Here is a 19,652-nt window from a genome sequence, read left to right as displayed (position 1 = left end):
CCAAGCCATTCAGAGCCCTTCACATTTGCTCCTTCATCTTGAACACACCCTGGGTGCTGACAACGGCCCTTTATCCCCACAGCATTCGCGGTGCTTCATGTGACCCTCTCCCCTTCAGGCGTCGCATTCACTCCAGTTGTTTGATGTGATAGTGCTTTTATTTTTTAAAGTTTCAGGACACCCGAGTCCTGCGTGGCGGGATAAGAGGACTATTGAGAGAGCGGTTTTCATAGCCCCGCTTCCCCGTTGGCCGCAGGGTGGATGATGGGCTGAGAAGGGGGAAACGTGGGGGAGTCTGGGAAACCCTTGGGCAGGGGTGTGTGTGGAGTGTGGCTGCTGTTTCTGAAGTCTGCTCCTCAATGTATTGCTGAGTGAGATTTATCATCTCTCACACACACACTCACGCACCAAAACACACAAGCCGGCACCATACATGCCCATGCAAACCCAAGGAGACGTTATCAGCACAGCACACTGAGTGTTGCCAAGTGTAACCCTATCCTCATCATCGGGGAGGACCATCCGCCCACGCTGGGGCTATACACGTTGTCCCTCTGCCAGCAGCATCCCTGCCGTAGAAGCTGGTTGCTCCATAGTTGTCTCCTTTCTCCCAGGGCTTGTTTGTCCTCATTACTTTTTGATGGGGCGGCGTGTGTGTGTGTGTGTGTGTGTGTGTGTGTGTGTGTGTGTGTGTCTTCCACGATTCCTGGCAAATCCAGGGAATATCCAAGAGGCCTCGTCTACCCTTGGCTTTTCCTCCAAAAGTTTCCCACCATTGCTAACTAACTGTGGTTCAGTTCCATCAGGCATAGGGATGGTAGGAGCTTGGTCCCAAGCAGCCACTGGCCTACTCATTGAGTCCAGCTAGGCAACATGCTGGTTAAAATTCCAGCCACTCCAGTGCTCAGGTCCCACCGCGATGGGCGCCGTTTAAGAACTTGTGGAGAAAAGAACCGTTCAGGTGCATCCACAAGGTAGATCTGTCGAGAGAACTGCAGGTGATGGCAGCTCATGGGGCTTCATTACCTTTGAAATGCCCTAAAACCTTTAATGACACTGGAGGGGAGCTGAGATTTTTCAAAGAGGGGCTGAGAAAACTCTGAATTAATTGGGAGATTTAATGTTGGAAAGCACAAAGTTAAAGCGAATCACAGCCCAGTATCCCACTAGAGCTTCCTGGTGGGAGGTGCTGGCCTGTTCCCACATATGCATTAGACAGGAGCTGGGACAGCTTGCCCTTCGACACACAGTATCCAGGGGCCGCACAGCCCTTCGCAAGAGGTGGAAAACCCACCTCCCTGCTTCCCACGACTACCCACACAATAGATACCGGGGCGCTTTTTGAGGAGAACCAGGGACAGCCCCATTGTCCTGCTCTGTGACACACAGATCCTGTGCCCAGGCCCCGGGAGAGAAGTGGCTGAATGCAGGAGGTCTGCCTAGCACGGACCCTCTCTCTGAGGTGGGAAAGCCTTGAGCTTGTGATGTGGCCCCAGCACCTCACACCCTTGCGGATGGATGCAATTCCTGGGAGAAGGCCTGTAGCTCAGGTCCAGACTGGCCCCATCTGCAGCAGTCTCTTCCCAGCAGTCTTGCGGCTGCCCAGGTTTCCACTGGAGCATCTCACAGTGCAGTGCCTCACATCTGGAAATTACCCAAAAGCTCCTGCTCACAGCAACAAGGTTTGGCACCGTGGGATGTCCAGAATGCACTGGTACAACCGTGGCTGTGGTACCAGAACAGTTCTTTTCGCTACAGGTTCCTGTACTGCGCCCATCACCATGGTGTCTGAGCACCAGCGCAGCTGGAATGTTACCCAACATGTCCAACTGCGCAGCGTGCTACAGTGTGAGGGAGCTGCTGTCCTCTCCTTTGAGCTGCCTCAGTGAAACAAGGGGCAGAATGAATAGCCACCTTCAACAGGGAGGAAAGAAAGGGCTACAGAGGGTTTCCTGCAAAAGACAGGGTCGTTCAAGGCCAGCTGGGTGAGCACGGAGGGAAGCTGGGCCCCGCTCAACCTTGTAGCTCATGAAAAGTCGTTAGAGACAAGCAGACGCGGTGCCGTGAATGTTCTGCAGTGTTTTCACCCAATTCACTTGGCCTGTGGCTGCACATGCCTCTGGGGTTCACGTGCTGCGAATGTGCCAGGGAGACCGACAGCAGGAATTTATTATCAGCGTTGTTATTCTTTGCATCGTGATAGCACTACAGGCCAAGAGCCCAAGGCCCCATGGTGCTAGGTGCTGTACAACAGAACAAAGGGTCCGTCCCTGCCCCGACGGCACCACAGTCTCAGCAATCTGTTGGCCTGTCTGCGGCTTAGTGATTTCTGGTCTCTAACTGGAGCCACCTGAAAGAGGCCTGATTTTCATAAAGCACCGAGCACCTGCGCTCTGAAAATCAGGGCCCTTGCATGGGTCTCCGTTGGGGCCCCCCACAGCTGCCTCTGTGGGGATTTGAACCCATGGTGCCTCCGACTGTAGACAGTTTAAAGCTGGTGCTTAGACCACTCAGACCCAGCGTGGCAGAATACGGGCTTCTCGTCCCTGTGTGAGTGCCTCTGCACTTCTTTAACGGCCCCTCGCTTGGAGGATTTTTATCCTCCGCAGGGAATTTGGTGTCATCTCTAAAGGGACACACACACACACACACACACACACACACACACACACACACACACACACACACACACACACACACACACACACACACACCCTTGACAGCGCTGGGTTTGTGCTAAGGTGGCTCCTGGTGGTGCCTTTGCATTTCTCGCCCGGCTGCCGATCAGCCTGTGACACTCATTGCTGTCGGAAGTGTGCAGTACATGACGCTTTCCTGCTGCCGTGGAGGGTCGATTTCCGTTCTCTCCAGCCGAGCAGCAAGAGCAGCGGCAGCATCAGCAGCCTGAAAATCCATCGGTGAGTGTCGGCTGTACACGGGGGTCTTTGGAGTGATACAGGAGACAGGCTGGTGCCCAGGGCTGAAGCCGCCTGCTTCCCCTGGGTGCCGGGATCAGGGTGGAGAGCTTATGCCGGTTGCCACATTTGGATCCCTCCCAGGGGGGCTGTTTATTTCTCTTATTGTCGTTAGCAGCTTTGAAGGGATCTAAAAGCAACAGCACCGCCTCATCCTGCCTCCCCCGCTGATGGCGCCCAGGCCCCGGTTCGTGATCCCTGGGGGGGCCGTGTGTGCGTGCCTGTGCTGATTGCCTCTCTGATTTCATTCACGGGGGCCGCACTGCACGGGGAAGGGTTTTGCTCAGGTCCATCTTAGGGCTGAGATAGGCAACACCTTACGACACACACACAGAGCACAACAATGTCCCCCCACCCCTTTGAATAGCCAAGGGCTGGGCGGGCTATGATGCTGTCAGATTGTACAGGGCGCTCTGCCATAGCTGGGTATCCAGGCTAGCTGTAGAGCCATGTGGGGATGTGCTGGGGCATTGAATCCAACAGTCTCATAATCCCTGATCACATCTGTTCAGTTGCCCCCTCCCTCCCTCTGCATAGATTATCATGCACATTAAAAGCCTGGTCCCTTCCTCCTCTCAAGATAGCTCTTTCCCCGAAGCTGCTTACAGAGCTGGCCAGTCCAGGGAGCTGTGTGATTTGGGGAGAAGGAACCAGCAATTGCTTTTTTCAAGCTGAGGGAGGAAAGGGGAAGGACGTGGATCCCCTGCAGACATCCCACAAGGCAGGGCTTTGGGGTTCTTGCATCCCGCCGCCTCTGTGACTCCCCCTCCATCTCTGTGGCAGGATCATTCAGCACAGCTCTCTTCTGTGCCTCTGGGCACTATGCATCACACACACACACACACACACACACACATCTCTGCTTGCCATGGAAACCTTGCCATAGCAACCATGCCGGAATCCAAATTTAAACGGGCAGGGCAGCTGAGTGTGTGACCCCTTCCTGGTAGCCCAGCAAATGGGCCTGATTCTCCTCTCCCTTCATCGGTCTTACAGCAGCGTCGCTCTTTTGTCTTACATGGTGCTAATTCTGATTGACACCAGCGCGAATGGGAAAAGGATCAGGACTATGGTGCAGCGAGGGTCCAAACCTGCAGTAACTGCAGTAGGATGTAGGATGTGACACCCCCGTCCTTCTCCCTCGCGTTATCATTTCCACTGGTGTAGAGCAGATGCTTCCCACTCCCTTACCCCAGAGGGTACATTTGGCCCTTGCTTTGCACAGGTGTCAGTGACCAGCGAGGGGGACAGCAGACGAGATTCAGGCCTGTGGGCCCCTGCTGTACCCTCACAACACCCTTGGGAGGGAAGGAAGTTCAACCATCCCCAGTTTACAGATGGGAACTGAGGCCCAGCACCGCCACAGTTGGCCTGGGTCAGCTGACTCGGGCTTGTGAGGTTCAGGCTTCAGGGCTGAAAACTTGCTGCATAGAGTTTGGGCTGGGGCCGGAGCGGGCTCTGGGACCCTCAACCCAAGCAGGGTCCTACAGCCCCAGCCCGACCGTTGACACAAAATGTTTAGCCCCTTAGCCCGAGCCGGCTGACCCGGGCCAGCTGCGGCCATGCTGCAGGGCTTGTATCCCCTGGAGACACACCTTGCCCAACGTCACCTAGAAAGTCTGAACCCAGGTCTCCTGAATCCCAGAGGACATTAAATGCTGGACTATTGCAGAGGGGGGGAAACTATTTTTTTTTGGGGGGGGGATACTCATTTTATTTGGAGGGAAACTTGTGGCTTTTAGCCCCCACATATGATCTACTAGGGGGACTATTATCCTGGTTCTAAGTACCCAGACATTTAAATCTGCCATTCCCTCACTGAGACATGATAAAGATAAACAAAAGATGCCATATTTGTGAGGCCTACTAAAAAACAGTGATATTGACCAGGGCAGGACTGAGTGGGCAAAGCCTGCCCAATCACTTCCTACCCAGGAGTAGTCCTTCCTTTGTTCATTCACCAATTTTCTAATGAAAAGAAAGGGCTGCTACACTCTGTCTTTCTTTAAAACTGTGATCGTGTTCTCCTGGATTTTCCTGCAGGTGAATTTCTTTCGCATTGTGATGAAGCTGGAAGATTGCATCCATCTCTGCTCAGAGCCCTAGTCAAAGTTTTAATTCATTTTTTTTTTTTACTAGTTCCAGTTTGCAACTTGGTTTCGTAATGAGGGAACAGGTCTGTTGGGGCTACTGGTTTTGGGAGGGCTATTGGCCCATTATTTAAAATCAAACAGAGACCAATAGAACTCAGAAGAGATCTTATTAAAATAATCTAATGGGGTCCTACGGAATTGCATCTGGGAAGCTGAACACATTTTGAAGAATTTAAAAAGAAAGTCTTTAAAGGGAAGTGATTTTAATCCCATACTTATGGAGAATCTTCTGTAGTTCTCACTGACGGATGGTAGCAGGGATGTATTTGTAAACTGTTTTATGTTTCCAGCACTTTTCTCCTGCATCAGACAGTTCTTTAAAAGATTTATCTCCTGCTTCCGATTGGTGCAGGGAGAGTATAGTCTTAGAAGATGCCTATTTAGGGAGATTAATCCAGACAGAATGTTGCTACATATCAGATCAGACACGTTCCTTTGCTTGGCGGAATCACACAAGTCATTTAAAGTGTCGCTGTTCTTTCAGCACTTTCATTTAGCAGAGAAGGAACCAGAATCCATCATCACTCTGTGGTTTTCCCCCTGTGACTGTCAGCTGGGGAATGATGCAATAAAGCCCCTCGTTAGGGCAAACAGGGTTAAACCACTGACTTATTTAATAATATCAACACCTAATATCACATCTCAAGATGTCTATAGCATCAAATCCTTCCAAAGTGCCTCACAAACTGTTACATGCACAGAATTCACTTCATTTATTACTTACAAGCAGCCACCTCTGGGGTGGAACATGGCAGCTGGACAACAGCCCATAGTAATTCTACATTCCAGTTTAGTACAGGAAGCTAAGGAAAGCGTGGGTGGTGTTCTCACTGACTTCAATGGAGTTACTCGGATTGATACCAGCTGAAAATCTGACCCTGGGATTGGATGACATAAGCTATTGAGGATTTCCTGGGTTTACTAAAGTAGCCCAGAAACTGCTTGAGAGGAGCTGCTCTCGAGGGGAAGGCCGCAAAAACGCAAAAGGAAAAGGGGAAAAAACCTCTTATGCCACAATCATTTTCAAACAACTAGGGATGCAGGATCTGAAAGGAGCTTGGGCAAAGTTTTGCATCGGTTCTTGTTTCAGCCAACCAGTGTCCCCTCTCCACTAACAGGGGGGCTGGATCCTCAGCGGGTGTCAAGTGCCACAGCCAATGGGGCTGTGCTAACATACACCAGCCGAGGATTGGGCCCAAGGTGACCAGACCACTGAAGGGTCCCGACAAGAAATTAAGGTTTCTGTTCTGCCTGGCTCCCTTCCGACCTCCCTATATAAACCAGACTTCCCCTCATCCACTGAGACAGGGGAGCAGGCGCTCACCTTGCCACCAGGGGGAGTCAGAAATGGCCAGCTCCACTCCATCCCATGAAACCACCGTAAGAAATAGCCCAGGTAGGTTTTAAACACTTTTGAGATCTTTTATTCTAATATTTGCCGGGCCAGGATGTGAGTGCACCATAGACTGGAGCCAAATGCTGATGCACGGAGACAAGGCATTACACCACTGTCATATCTCACTTTACCAGACCTTGCCAGGTCAAACTAGGGGCCCGATCCTGTTCTCCTCAATGTCATGGGAAGAACTGTGTCCTAAGTTACCGTACTCCAATACCCTCTACATTGCTAGGGCTTACCATACCATTCCCATTCCAGAAATGGGCCAGACCTAAAACCTGGGATCTGAGCTTCTACAAAGTTTAGGACACAGATCTGAAGTTTACATTTGTCCCCTAACACTACCATGGACGCAACCAAAATCCCACAAGCCCCCAAACTTCAGGCTAGAAGCTAAACGTTACATCTTAGGCCATATCAACCCGGGTCCATCTTAGGGTACCATCCCATTCAAGACCAGACCAGACGCTCCTCTCTTTCCTCCCTGGTTTGGGCTGATATTAGTCTCTTGGGCCTGCTTCTCCTCTTACTCATGCTGGTATGAATCCGGAATAACTGTCCTGTAATCAGTGGGGTTACTGCAGTGACAAAGCAGAGCACATGACAGCAGAATCAGGCCCCTTGAGCTCAGGAGAGTTAGAAGCTGGGGAACGGTAGAGCTGGGAGGCCAGGCTGGCCCTGGGAACTCAGACCAAGATCCTTCCTTCACATCAGTTCTTTCTCTCTCTCTTCCCAGCCGGGAGGGTGGAAGGATGTTTGCAGTGTGCCAGCAAGACATCCCCCTGAACGCTCCGTTCCATGAGGGCAAGCGGGACCCCACGCTGGGCACGGCCTTCCTTGCTGAACGGGAGCTCAGGCAGGACAAGAATTTCAACTTTGTGGCAGAAGGGTATGACAGCAACGAGAACTGGAGCCAGGCGGTGGTTGGGACCCGGATGGAGGGGGGCTCCGGACAGATAGAAAACACGACAAATCCAGCCGATAATCTGATGTTATTAGTGCAGAGACAGACAGCTCAGGGCAGGCTTAGGGACGCTGCCCGAGGGCTGACGTCAGACGAGCTGGGCCTCTCTGAGGAGGATGTGCGCAGCCCCCCGAAGGGAGCCGAGCTCAGCGGCGCTGAGAAGGAGAAAGCGGCTACCGAGGACATGGCCAAAGAGTGTGGCAAATTGGCTGGTTCCCCCTTAGAGGACAATGGCTATGCCAGCAGCTCCCTCAGCATCGACAGCCCCGACAGTAGTACCGGCAATGCCTGGGAGGCACCCGCTGCTGCCATCAAAGACCTGAGGAACCAGCCAGCGCCTCAGGGGCCCGACGCTGATCCCGAAAACTCCTCCGACTCAGACACTGTCTTCCCGGTGCTGGCCGAGGCCTTCCAGAACCTCCAGGACAAGATGAGATTCAAGGAGCGGGAGAAGGAGAAACACCACATCCACCTGGTCATGTATCGGCGCCTGGCCCTGCTGCGCTGGATCCGCGGCCTCCAGCAGAAAGTGGTGGACCAGCAGAACCGGCTGCAGGAGAGCTTCGACACCATCCTGGACAACCGCAAAGAGCTCCTCCGGTACATCCAGCAGGGCGTGGTGTGCCCCAAAGCACCAGCTCACGCTGGCCTGTGAAAGACGCTCATCCCCCATCTGTCACAGTTCAGATCCCCCCCAACCCCTTCCCCAGCTCTAACCCGTTGTTTCGCCTGAGCCCAGCATCCAGGATTGGGCCCCACAGAGCTTTGCAGTCAGCTCCCAGGTTCTGCACGGGAGGCTGGCGGGAGATGCTCTTGCCTTATGCACCCAGGGATTTCGTGACGCATGAGGCCACTAGACCTGACGAACGCCACGTGGTATTTATGAGCTGGCACAACGTAGCTAGAAGCACGTTCCCGTCGGTTTCGGTAAATGACTCTAGCTGAGAGCACAAGTAAAAAGTCCAACATGTGCCCCAGCTAGTGGCTGAGAAGTCAGGGAACAGGAGGGGCTGGTCCCATTTGAAATGAGCCTGATTAACCCTTTCTCAACCCTACCCCGCATGCCGCATATCCCTTTAGCACAAATCATTAACCCTTCGCCAGCTGATCAGTAGCCAGGATTCACCAGTGTTCCCAAGACCCCAGTCTCACTAGAGAGCTCACCTGAGACCTGGGGTCACTAGTGAATCGGCATAGGCCAGTCAGCAAGCTAGTACCTGATTAGTTGGCAAGAAGGTTATTTCTGGGTGGAATGTTCCCTCATAACAATACCCCTAAGGACGGTCTCATCCCTTATGTCAATCTACTGACCTCTCTCTGCATCCATCCCATGTCCTTAGCTTTCTCTCTGTCCATCACAGCTAAGCTGCCTACTCCGAGGTCCAATGAATGCCCAGAGGCTCTCAAATTTCACCCTAAATCCATAACCATTTAGTGCTTCAAAAGTGATCTGTCAGGAACAGCTCATCAGCAATGTCATTGCCTGGCTCCTCTCAAAGGGCTGGGTCTCCCCAACAGGCTCTGCAAGGCCTCCTCTCATCTCTTTCTCCTCCTCCCCCTGCAACCACCTCTTTCCCTCCCCCCCCCCCCCCCCCCCCGCCTTCGCTATATGTGACTGCTCCCCCTCATGGCCGGCCAGCACAACTTCAGCCGCTCTCTGCATTGGCTGGGTGGCCGTTCGTCGGGGTCCCCTCTGCAGACCGCTCCCCTTGCTGCTGCTTTCACTCTGCCTGCCTCGTCCAAAGAGTGTTCTCTACACCCAGCCTGTTGGGACGGTTGGTTACCACAGCTCTGAACGGGGCACAATTCTCTTCACAATCCAGCTTTGCTGAGGCTCACGATCTGGTATTGATCTTTGAAACCCGCCCTAGAATTCTTTGAATTGACATTTTAAATGGGAATCCTATTCCCCCTGGCTCTGCAACGTTAGGAAGGTTTGGAATTGCCCCCCAAATATGTCCTTAGCGTGGAGCATGAATCTCCACATGAAAATTGCTGTTAAAATCAGAGATGGGAGAACTCCGCTGGCCATGGTTAGAATCCACTGGAAAATCACGACTTCTGCGCTGAGATCTGAATTCAAAGCTTTGAGGTTGAAGGTTTCATTTGGGTTCTAGCCTGCAGAGTTTTCCCTCCCCTTGTTGTTCTAGAAGCCATGATAAGAACTGCTGGAAAAAGAGAATCTTTATTCATAGATTTAATGGCCAGAAGGGACCATTGTAATCATCCAGTTCTAGCCTGACCTGATGAATTGCAGGTGACAAAGGTGCTTTGAAGTCAGGGTATGGTTTGCATTGCACAGGCTGCAAGTTTCTTAGGGAACTTTTTACCCCACCTCCGTACCATCGACTACATTTCCCATGAAAAACACCACTTAAATGGGGGAGGGGGAGATGTTTGAAAGAGCCCAAATCAAACCTGGAACCATGAAGCTCATGGAAACACTAACCCTCTGCTGGATTTTCCCTTCTCTAGCTCAGATCGTAGGGCCTGAATCGGAGAGTTGAGATGCCAGATCAGGCTGTTTCGTTGGTGGAACATATAATTGCAAGTGGTGCATGCCGCTCCCACATGTTCATTGCTGCTACGGGAATGAGCTCCCGACTACATTGTGTGTGTCTTGTGTTGACAGCCAGTGCTTTGTAAGAAACAGATTGTGCATGTCCAGCAAGTGCTGTAAGAATCAACGAGTTGCATATGCTTGGGGATTGTAATCTAAAGCAAAGTGTGATGTGCTCTGAGTGTAGAAGTCCATCTGGTGACAAAGGCCCTTGGTTCAGCAAAGCATTTCAGCTCATGCTTGAGTTCTTCCCTATTTGGCAATGCACTTAAGCCCATGCTTACTTTAAGCATGTGCTCACACTGTAGCTTTTAAGGCCATTTGACCTCCTTCACAGCACGGCCAGATAATTTCACCCAGGGATTCCTGCAATAAGCCCGGAAATTCTGTTTGAGCTAGAGTGTGTCTTTTAGAAAGATGTCCAGTCTTGGCTTAATTCCCACTGACGTCTAGTTACACATGAGCTTAACTGCTTTGCTGATCTGAGATGGGCTGATGAATTGGGGTCAAAGAGAGAGACTCATACTACTAAGAATTGACCTCAAAATGCTTTAAAATAGGTTCAAGTTTCATTTGACTCTAATATTTTTTTCACATTCAGTATTACAATATATTGATTTAGATTTTTTATTATATATATATATATATATATATATATATATATATATATATATATATACACACACACACACACACACATACACACACACACCTATCTACCTACAGTATATATTTAAAAACTAGGTGCCAAATCAGAAAAATCCCCTAGTAATAACCTTTCTCAAAGCTGTGCTGTTCATGGTCTATTAATTTATTATTATAAAGTAAAGAGATTAACTTTTCTAATCCATTTTTCCAAAGAAAAATGCACATACAGAGTATAAGAAGTGTAAGAGAGATTAAAAAGAGACTATTGTGTTTATTTGGTATATTTTCTTAAAAGTGAATTTGCTCCATATTCTATTATTCTATTTATTGTACTGTACTAGGGGAGGCAGTGTGGTTTAGTGGCAAGAGCAGAGGCCTAGGAGTCAAGAGACCTGGATTCTGTTCCCACCTTTGCCACTGACCTGCTGGGTGACATTGGGCGTGTCACGTCACCTCTCTGTGCCTCAGTTTCCCCATCTGCAAAATGGGTGTAATGGTACTTAACCCAACAGAGGGCTCTGAGATGGACAGATAGATGAAAATTGCTATATAAGAACTATGTATTATTATTATTAGATTATATTCCATGCTCGCTGCACCTTCACAAAGCTGCAGTTGATGCCTGCAATAACTTCCATTTTGCACCATGTTTCTTCATATCTTCCAGTAAGCGGAAGCGAGGACATGGTCCCATAGCCCTCACTTACTTGTGTAGTTCCAGGAAAGTCAACAAGACGAGGCACGTGACTAAGGCTTGCTCATGAGGAAAGGGGTTGTAGCAGTCAAAGCTATGATGCTGACCCTGCAATCTTTAGACTGTCAGCTCTGCCTTCTTGTTATACAGCTCTTCAGCACCTAACACAACAGGGCCCCAATTCTTGACTGGAACCTCTAGGTGCTACCACAATATAAATTAATAATAACTGAGTCAGTGGGCACTGCAGGGTCAGGTCCTGTAGAGAGCAGGGAAGCCCCATTGCTGTAATAATGAAACACTGGTAGCCTGGGTTTTGACCCTGAAAAGATGGAAACGATGAGCTAAAATGGGCGATTTTCTTTAAGAATCAGTTTTTAAAGAGGTAGCATTCAAAATGCAAGAAGGCGACCAAATTTTGTCCTGGCATCGCAGAAGAAAACCTGCAACAGATTTCTCGCCATCTGCCTCCCGGCCAGGAGGACTCCAGACCCTTTGTGAGGAGAAGTACCTTGCTGCTCGAAGGCCATCACTGCTTTCATGTTTGCTTCTATTCTAGGGCCTGCTGGCTGTTGTCTGTATCATTGACATGACATATTATACATATTAATAAAGTTTGGAGATTAATAACAGATCCCACAAAGTACTCCTTTACTACTCTTCAACAGCTGGCTATCGTACTGTGCATGATATTTTCATCCTGCTCCTGTTGCATGAGGGTTAGAACACCAGGGACCTGCTTTTACCTCACTGGGTAGAACTGACGGAAGGCAATATACATTGTTGCAACGGATGTTCCAGCCTTCACCTGCATTTAGTTCCCGTGTCTGGAGACAGAGCTGTATGAAAGAGCATCTTGAGAGCTGCTAGTGGGAAGTGAGTATACGGCACGGGGTACTGGAGTGGTGCTGCAGTGGTAGCATGTCGTCTCTGGACTGGAGGAGAATCAAGGTCACAACTTGAGGGTAGAACTGATGTAGAGGGTGTCATGTGCTCAGCACCATGCCTCTCTCCAGAGTGACCTCCTTCTGGTCAATGCTCAGAGCACCATCAGTGGGCAGCCTTGTAACCTTCTCCTCCAGCCCAGGCTGTGACATGGGGCTCTTGATGGCTTAGATAAAATCAGAGCCAACCCTAGTCAATACGGGTCCAATAAATATTGATATTGCCCTCAGCGTCTGCCAATATCCATTCATTATCCCCATTTCACAAATGACAAACTGATGCCTCGAGAGATGAAATAACTTATACCCAAGCTCACGTACAGGGTCGATGACCGATCCAGGAAGAGAAGCCAAAAGTCCTGATTTAAAATCCCCTCCTCTAACACTAGACCATGATCTCTTTCACTTGGGTTTCTGGTGAGGATGGTTCACCCTAGCTCCTTCCGTGGCCCTACAACAGGGTCTATTCAGCCCTGCTTACTGCTAAGTATGGGATGGCTTTAGAGCCCTTGAGGTTCCTGACGGGACTGGTGGTGTAGAGCTCAAGCGCCACTGTGCTTCCGTAATACCCCCATAAATGGTGCCTGGATTCACCAACTTCCTGGCATTTATGCATCAATTTCACTCACCTCTCCTGCCGGTGGCTCATTTCAGGACAGTTGCTGCTTACCTCTCTCTAGCCCCCATCCAAGGCAGGCTAGGAAAACACCCAGAAATGCACTGGCTGTCATGTCCAATTGCGTAAACTGCAGGACAAGACATGGCAAGCAGAGTGCAGAGTGTGACAGAGAGTGAATACAGCTTGCCCTGTCAGATCAGCTTATCGTAGCCGATTACAGAGAGCAGGAGCTGCTGTCCCAGAAACCTCGAGTTTCATGACTCATGTCAGGAAATTAATAGTCAGACAGGTTTTCAAGCAGGAGTGAGAGTTGGGCCCGGTGACAACGTGGCACATCTTACGTGGCAGCGTGGTATATGACCTGAAAAGGTCTGGCCCGTGCAACAATGTGGCACGTGTCATGTAACAGCAGGGCACGTGACCGGAGATGGTCCAGCTCTGAGACAATGCGGCCCAGGTCACGTGACAACATGGTACAGTACCTGAGATGGGCCAATCACACAAGAACGTAGCCTATGATCTGAGAAAGTCTGGCTGTGTTACAGTATTTGCACGTGGTCAGATGGAGTCCAAGTAGGAACATGAACTGATTCAGGCTGAGGCCTTGTCTACACTGGAGATCTGCCCTGGTTTCAGACTTCGATACCTGTCCAGTGCTGTAGGTGCATCACTGCAAACCTTCCTGCTTGCAACTGGGTCTCACCTTGTGTCCACAAGGGGGTTCAGGTGTTGCAGCCTGGCTGGTGGCTGCAGGTCAAAATGTCTGGAACTGAGGCCAGTGCAGACAAGATTTCACACTCCCTAAAGGCCAATGTCCTTTTGGAGGAACCATTTTGTGTTGCATCTCCCAGATTGGACATGAGCCCGTCAGACACTTCAACACCAATGTTTTCCCACCTTCCGAAGACAAAACCGGCCACACGGGTGGGCGCAAAATGATTAAAAAGCCAGCATTATCCAGCCGAACAGCTCACAGGGCTGACAGTGGGACAGAGAGTCTTTACCAACAGGGACCTGCTCGGCACCCAGGCCATCTGACATGTGTTCGGAACCTCTATGAAAATCAATTGGTCAATACTGATTCATTTGTAGAAGACAAGGGTCCACGTTAGAAAACCACCCCAATATTTGCCCCACTGACCACCCGCCAATTCCAAAGAGAAGCCAAGGACTGGCTGTATCTCGGGCTGAGCTCACCACTAGGCGGAGTCGTTCCAAGGCAGTGTGGAGGAAGCTGATGTTGCTGATGCTTGGGCTGTATCTACTCTGGGGCTGAAAAGGTGGTGTTCTGCCTCCAGGGCTGGTACAATGGCAATACCAACCAGACGAAAAGCTGAAATAGGGCTAACCCAGAAGCTCGGGATCCCCGCCCCATCCCCCCAAAGTAGCACTCCAGACTTTACAGGTATATCTCTGAAACCAAGTCCAGCAATCAGTCTGCCTCCCTCCCTGTTCATTTACCTAACTGGTGCGGAACGGCACTATAAACACCTGCACAGAAAAGGCCCAGAGTTGTAGGAATTCCTCTCTGTGGTCCTCCGCAATTTGCACGTACAATTGTGCGCGCACAATCCCAGTGACGGCATGTGCAGAGCACCAGCTGGACTGCTCCGTGCCCAGGGGCACATGCGGCGTCCATGACGTCCTGGACGCTTGTAAAACATCGGCGGCCGTTTAACTTTTAAAAATCCAAGACAGAGGCTGCTCCCCACCTCCCAAGCGTGAGCAAAATGGAGCTGGTGCTAACTTCTGTGCTGTTCCCGTGGGCTGGTTTGGTTGCATTATTTACCATCCTCCGATACCAGGATGACTGGATTCCCTGAGCTCCCCAGTCCCACCTGCCCTGCAGCTGTTGGTTAATAAGGAGAGATGGGATGTTTGCTACAGGCAGATGGGTGGCAGATAAAACACCTGAGTATTGACCTAAAGGTGACTTTGCCTAGGGCACTGCAGAGATTAAATAGAGATAAAAAGGGAAGCCATACCAGGCCTTTGAACCTTCCGTCACCTTTCCCCCCTCTTCTTTCCAGCCCCAACAACCTGTGGGAATTCAAAGCTGCCGTGGCCACTTTTAAAAACAATACGCACGCACAAATCTAGGCTCTATTTGGAACCCAGGGCCGGGAGGCTTTGTTTTTTTATCCCCAGGTTCACCGCTCGGTGGGGGCTCTCAGGAATTTTGTCCCTCAACATCTGCCAATTTATTAGGAATTGTGTGTGCTCTAACTTTATTTGTCTAAGGAAGGAGCATTTTCCATTTTGGCTTGGGCTCTAATTCCAAGCCTGCCTGCCTGTGGTACATTCACTCAGACAGGGGCTCTGCGGGATTAAGAGAACCTTAGACCTTGGGCTGTCTGCTGTCCTGACCCGCAGAGAGAGCGGGTGATTCTCTGTTTATCTTGGTTGAGTGTTTTATATAAATAATTATTTCCAAGGTAAATATTGTGAAAATCCAGATTATTTGCTCAAGAAATGAAGGAATAACTCGGGGAGCAGATCAAAGGGGTAGATCTGCTCCGTAAACAAGCAGCTTCCTTCTCGGTTATTGTGAAGTTCCCTCTGCTTACGCCCTCAGTGCTGGTTTTAAGAGAGTCAGTTTTGATTTGCAGAATCAACCTCATACCGAGTTTCCAGCCCCCTCTAAATACCCAAACAAGATTTGCAAATTAATGAAAACCCCTCCCAACCGCAGGGGGGGGGGGGGAAAGCCTGACGGCATGCCAACTTCAGAGTCCACCAGGGCTCCTTTACTATTTCCAAGACACTCAGATCTAAGGAGATTATAACTTTGCAAAACAAATTCCCTTCATGCCTGTCTTTACAATCGATGGCCTCCATTATCAACCACACCCAGCCTGCTCTTGTCAGCCTCCCACTGTCCCTCCCTCTCTCAGATGACTATCATTGCTGGCTTGCCCTATTGCTAACCTTTGATCTGCAGGGCAGGCCAGTGACCTTCCTTCTTTCACTGGCCAACATCAATTTTGCTCCCAGCAGGATAGATACAGCAGGCAGGGGGCCAGAACCTCACCTGGTGTAAAGGGGAGCAGCCACTGACGTAAGTGGAGCTATGCTGATTGACACCAGCTGAGGATCTGGTCCAGTGCTTTGTCTGTCTGCCATTGTCCCCGGAGAGGCAACGAACCCAGCGAGGTCTCCTTGCCATGCCTAGGTCTGGGATTGCATTCCCCATCTCCCTTGCGCTGCCCATGCACCTGAGGCCTGCTGTTTAGAATCACCTCCACGGTGGGGTTTTTAGTTAGTTTTTTTCTTTTTAAATCACTTGTTGTTTCCCAGCCAACGTAACCCCAGCTGATGCAGCTCTGACCTGCGCTGCGGACATCGGAAAATAAATACAAAAGGGACGGGGAGGATGGTCCTGTAGTTAGGGGTCTTGGGTTCAAATCTCTGTTCCACCGCAGACTCCTTCAGTCACTTCGCTTCTCTGTGTCTCAGTTTCCCAACTATAACATGGGGATCACTGCCCTGTCCCATGTCACAGCAGTGTTCTGAGGAGGAATACACAGAAGATTGGGAGGGACTCGGCTACTCTGGCGTCGGGGGCCATGGAAGTACCATGGAGAGACAAGCACAAAATGAAGAGGTAATGGACAAATGCGATGCCGAACTTGGGAAGTACCAACTGGCAATGAGATCTGCCTTTCTTTCCCGCCACCCCCCAAATTCTTTTAACAAGTGTTCTGGCCCAATCCCAGCATTCTGCATGGGGAGGGATTGCAGGGTTGGTCCCTTCGTGATAAAACATAGGTGATGATCCGTTAAATATTAGCTTAAATAACAGCACCTCTCATGTCAAAAGGATCTCAAAACCTTTACACACTATGGGCCTGAGTCTGATCTTGCGTATGCTTCGTGTAACACCACTGACTTTTGCAGAGGTGCTCCTTGTTTAGGGCCTGATCCAAAGTCCATTGCAGTTAAAGGGGCTTGAACTTGCATTAGTGTAAGTGGGAGCAGAATCAAGATACATGTGTGCGCACACACACACACACCACTGAACGGCAAACCCTCTGGGGCTGGGGGTGATATCTTGCACGCAAGCCTATCTCAGCAGTACAGGGGAAATTTTAGCTAATGACCTCAGGGCATGGGATCATTATTTGCCAGCCACAACAGACAGGGCCATTTGTTTTTTAAGGTCTCCTCTGAAAGTTTATTGTTATTATATTAAATCCTTGTAATCTTGGACCGATTTTACTGCACAAAGCAAGATTTGGCCAAAGTCGCCTTTCTTTGAAAATTAAAATAGCATTTTTTTAAAAAAATCAAGTATTTATGAAGTTTTTTACCTTGTTACTCGAATCCATTCTAACTATTTCCAGGATTTTGTGGGCTTGAAATATTTGTTAAAAATAAGATACAATGGTGCGATAACTGATGCCAGGAAAGTACCAAAGAAAATTAATCACCTTGAGCCCTTAACATCCAGAGATGCATTTAAAACCCTTTTCCGCTCTGAAAAGTGACTGTCAAAATGGCCTCATGGAATTCCACATTTAATGTGTCTCAGAGACTTCGAGATCGAATGAGCGCCATTTGTTAGTAAAAGAAAGATTCTTCCCGCTCACCCCCAGAAATGTAAACTTACTCTGGGATCTAAGGGTCAAGCAGGGCTCTGGCCTTCTTGTGGATCTTCACCAGTGAAAGGCTAAAATACGCCCATGGGGACACCTGCATAGCCCCATTGGTTTCCAGTTATGTCCTTAGTACCATCTGTGCAACCTTTTGCCATCACCGGGGTTGCTCAGGTGTAACTGACTGGCCCCATAAAGGGAACTTAGTGAACTATTCTGTTCATGCACAACCTCTGGGTGCCGAACTCCCTGCCAATCAGGTGGGTGGAGACAAGGTAGAGGACGGGAGTATCCTTTATTGGACCAGCTTCTGGTGGTGAGAGAGACGAGCTTTCGAACTTACACCGAGCTACCTCAACCCTGCATACAAATTAGGTGATTAGACAGCTTCATGTCTGTGCATGCAATTAACCAGGTCTGCAGAGGATGGTGGTTGAAAGAGGGGAAAAAATGTGGGTGCAAAGCTGGAGGCTGGTTTTATAAGTCAGGGCCTAATGCCTAATATTCTAAAAGCCTTTGCTCAGTGGACTGAGCTAGGACAGAGATTCCCTCCCTTGTGAAAAGAGCCAGTGGTGGAAAGCCTCCAGCGCTCAGAAACTGTGACACTGTTCCCTGTACTTTGTAATGTCCTGGGGTAGGGAAGGGGTGGGGCAGCCTGCGTGAGTAGTTTGTCACCCACGGGAGTGCCCTGTTGCCTATTGAAGCAAGGCCTTTACACAGCCAGCGGTTCCCTTTGCCTTCCAGTTTAGACCCAAATGCACGTGGTTTATGTTGACAGTGGAGCCCCTTTTCAGAGCGGCTGAGAACCCCCCAACCCAGCCGACGTCAATGGGAGCCGCAGCTCAACATCAGGGATGCCGACACCTGTCCTCTGACACCCACCAAATTCATTTCACCCCCCAGTGATCAAAGGCTCGGGACCCTGGGCCAAGCTGGGTGGATTCTGAGCAGGCCTCTGGAGGTGAAAGGCTCCGGCATAGGATGATCCCCAGAGCTCAGGTATTTTCCCTTGCTGAGGCGACCACAGGACTCCCAGCTCCCACTCTGGCGAGGGAGGCAGTGAACCTAACTAGTGCCTGCAAACAAGTCACCCTGCAAGATGAGCTCATCCACGTGTGCCTCCGTGCTAGACGCACCTGCTGCAGCTTGGGAGGTCTCTGGAGGATGCCAAAGCAGAAAGAGGAGCTCTCTTTGTGCCTGGTGCCGCAGGCAGGGCTCAGCCGTGCTGCCTAAGGGCATCTGGACAGTGGAGTTAAGAGCCCTTTTTGTGCAGCCCTCCCCCTTATCCTTCCATGAGCTGTGTCGATCTTGCAGCCCCCTTCCCTGGACGCACCCACTCGGGACAACAGCAGCACTGCTGCTTGTGCTCCAGGCTGAACCTGGGCTCCAAGCTGACGTGTGGGGTTAAAACCCAAAAGAACGGATGTTGTCAGTGCTGGAGCATGGGGGAGCGGGAAGAGCAGGTACAAGGAGCCTTCCGCCCCTTTGCGTACCCTTGCATGGGGCCAGGCATCAAACCTGTCCTCCCAGGGTGAGGGTCACCCCTGTCCAGAGGAGACAGCACAAGGCAGCAAAAGGCCACTTCAGTCCTACATCAACCCAAGCACAAGGATCGGGGACTTTTCATCAAAGCCAAAACATTTTGCAAAGATTCATCAGTTTTTGTGCTCCAGGGGCTGTCCGGTCACTTCAGATAAGAGAGAGAGAGAGAAGCATCCTGCATTGAAACCTGAGCTTTTCGATCCAGAACCAGCCATTCTGCAAAAATGTTGGGAAGGTTTTGGGTTTGTTCCAGTGCAAAATGAAAACAAATTTCGTAACCTCCCAAGCTGTGGTGAAGCAGAATTGTTGCCCTGCAGACAGCTCTAAGTTAATTATTAAGAAGCAGTTTCTACTCGCTGTCTCCTGGCAAGAGAAAATGCTTCTTACCCAATCCAGATTCATTCTCATCCAGCCCTAGGCTAGGCATGATTGACCCTTGTGGAGAGTTCAAGGGCCAGAACCAGAGACAGCCCATGAGGGCCTGGACTCCAGACAGCCGCGGCTCAGAACTTTTCACATCCTGGTGGCTTTGCTGCAATATTCTTGCAATGTTCTCACT

At 50.2% G+C, this 19,652-nt stretch overlaps 1 protein-coding gene across 2 annotated transcripts; it reads left to right on the top strand.

Moving 5' to 3' along the window:
- The first annotated feature begins 2,799 nt into the window (after window positions 1-2,799).
- Window positions 2,800-12,033, top strand: C23H1orf216 (chromosome 23 C1orf216 homolog). Of its 2 annotated transcripts, none has more exons than XM_005298384.4 (2): window positions 2,800-2,918; window positions 7,264-12,032. In XM_005298384.4, the coding sequence occupies exon 2, from the start codon at window positions 7,280-7,282 to the stop codon at window positions 8,144-8,146; it is 867 nt and encodes a 288-aa protein (XP_005298441.2). In that variant the 5' UTR covers window positions 2,800-2,918; window positions 7,264-7,279; the 3' UTR covers window positions 8,147-12,032. The 2 variants fall into 2 exon arrangements, with proteins under 2 accessions (XP_005298441.2, XP_005298442.2); XM_005298385.5 differs by lacking the exon at window positions 2,800-2,918 and adding an exon at window positions 5,002-5,151 and having other exon boundaries at window positions 7,264-12,033.
- Window positions 12,034-19,652: the final 7,619 nt, after the last annotated feature.

The sequence above is a fragment of the Chrysemys picta genome, chromosome 23 (assembly GCF_011386835.1).
Source record: "Chrysemys picta bellii isolate R12L10 chromosome 23, ASM1138683v2, whole genome shotgun sequence".
In the NCBI taxonomy this organism is placed as follows: domain Eukaryota; kingdom Metazoa; phylum Chordata; order Testudines; family Emydidae; genus Chrysemys; species Chrysemys picta.
The sequence above is the reverse complement of the archived record's forward strand: the minus strand, read 5'-3'. Positions and strand labels throughout refer to the sequence as shown.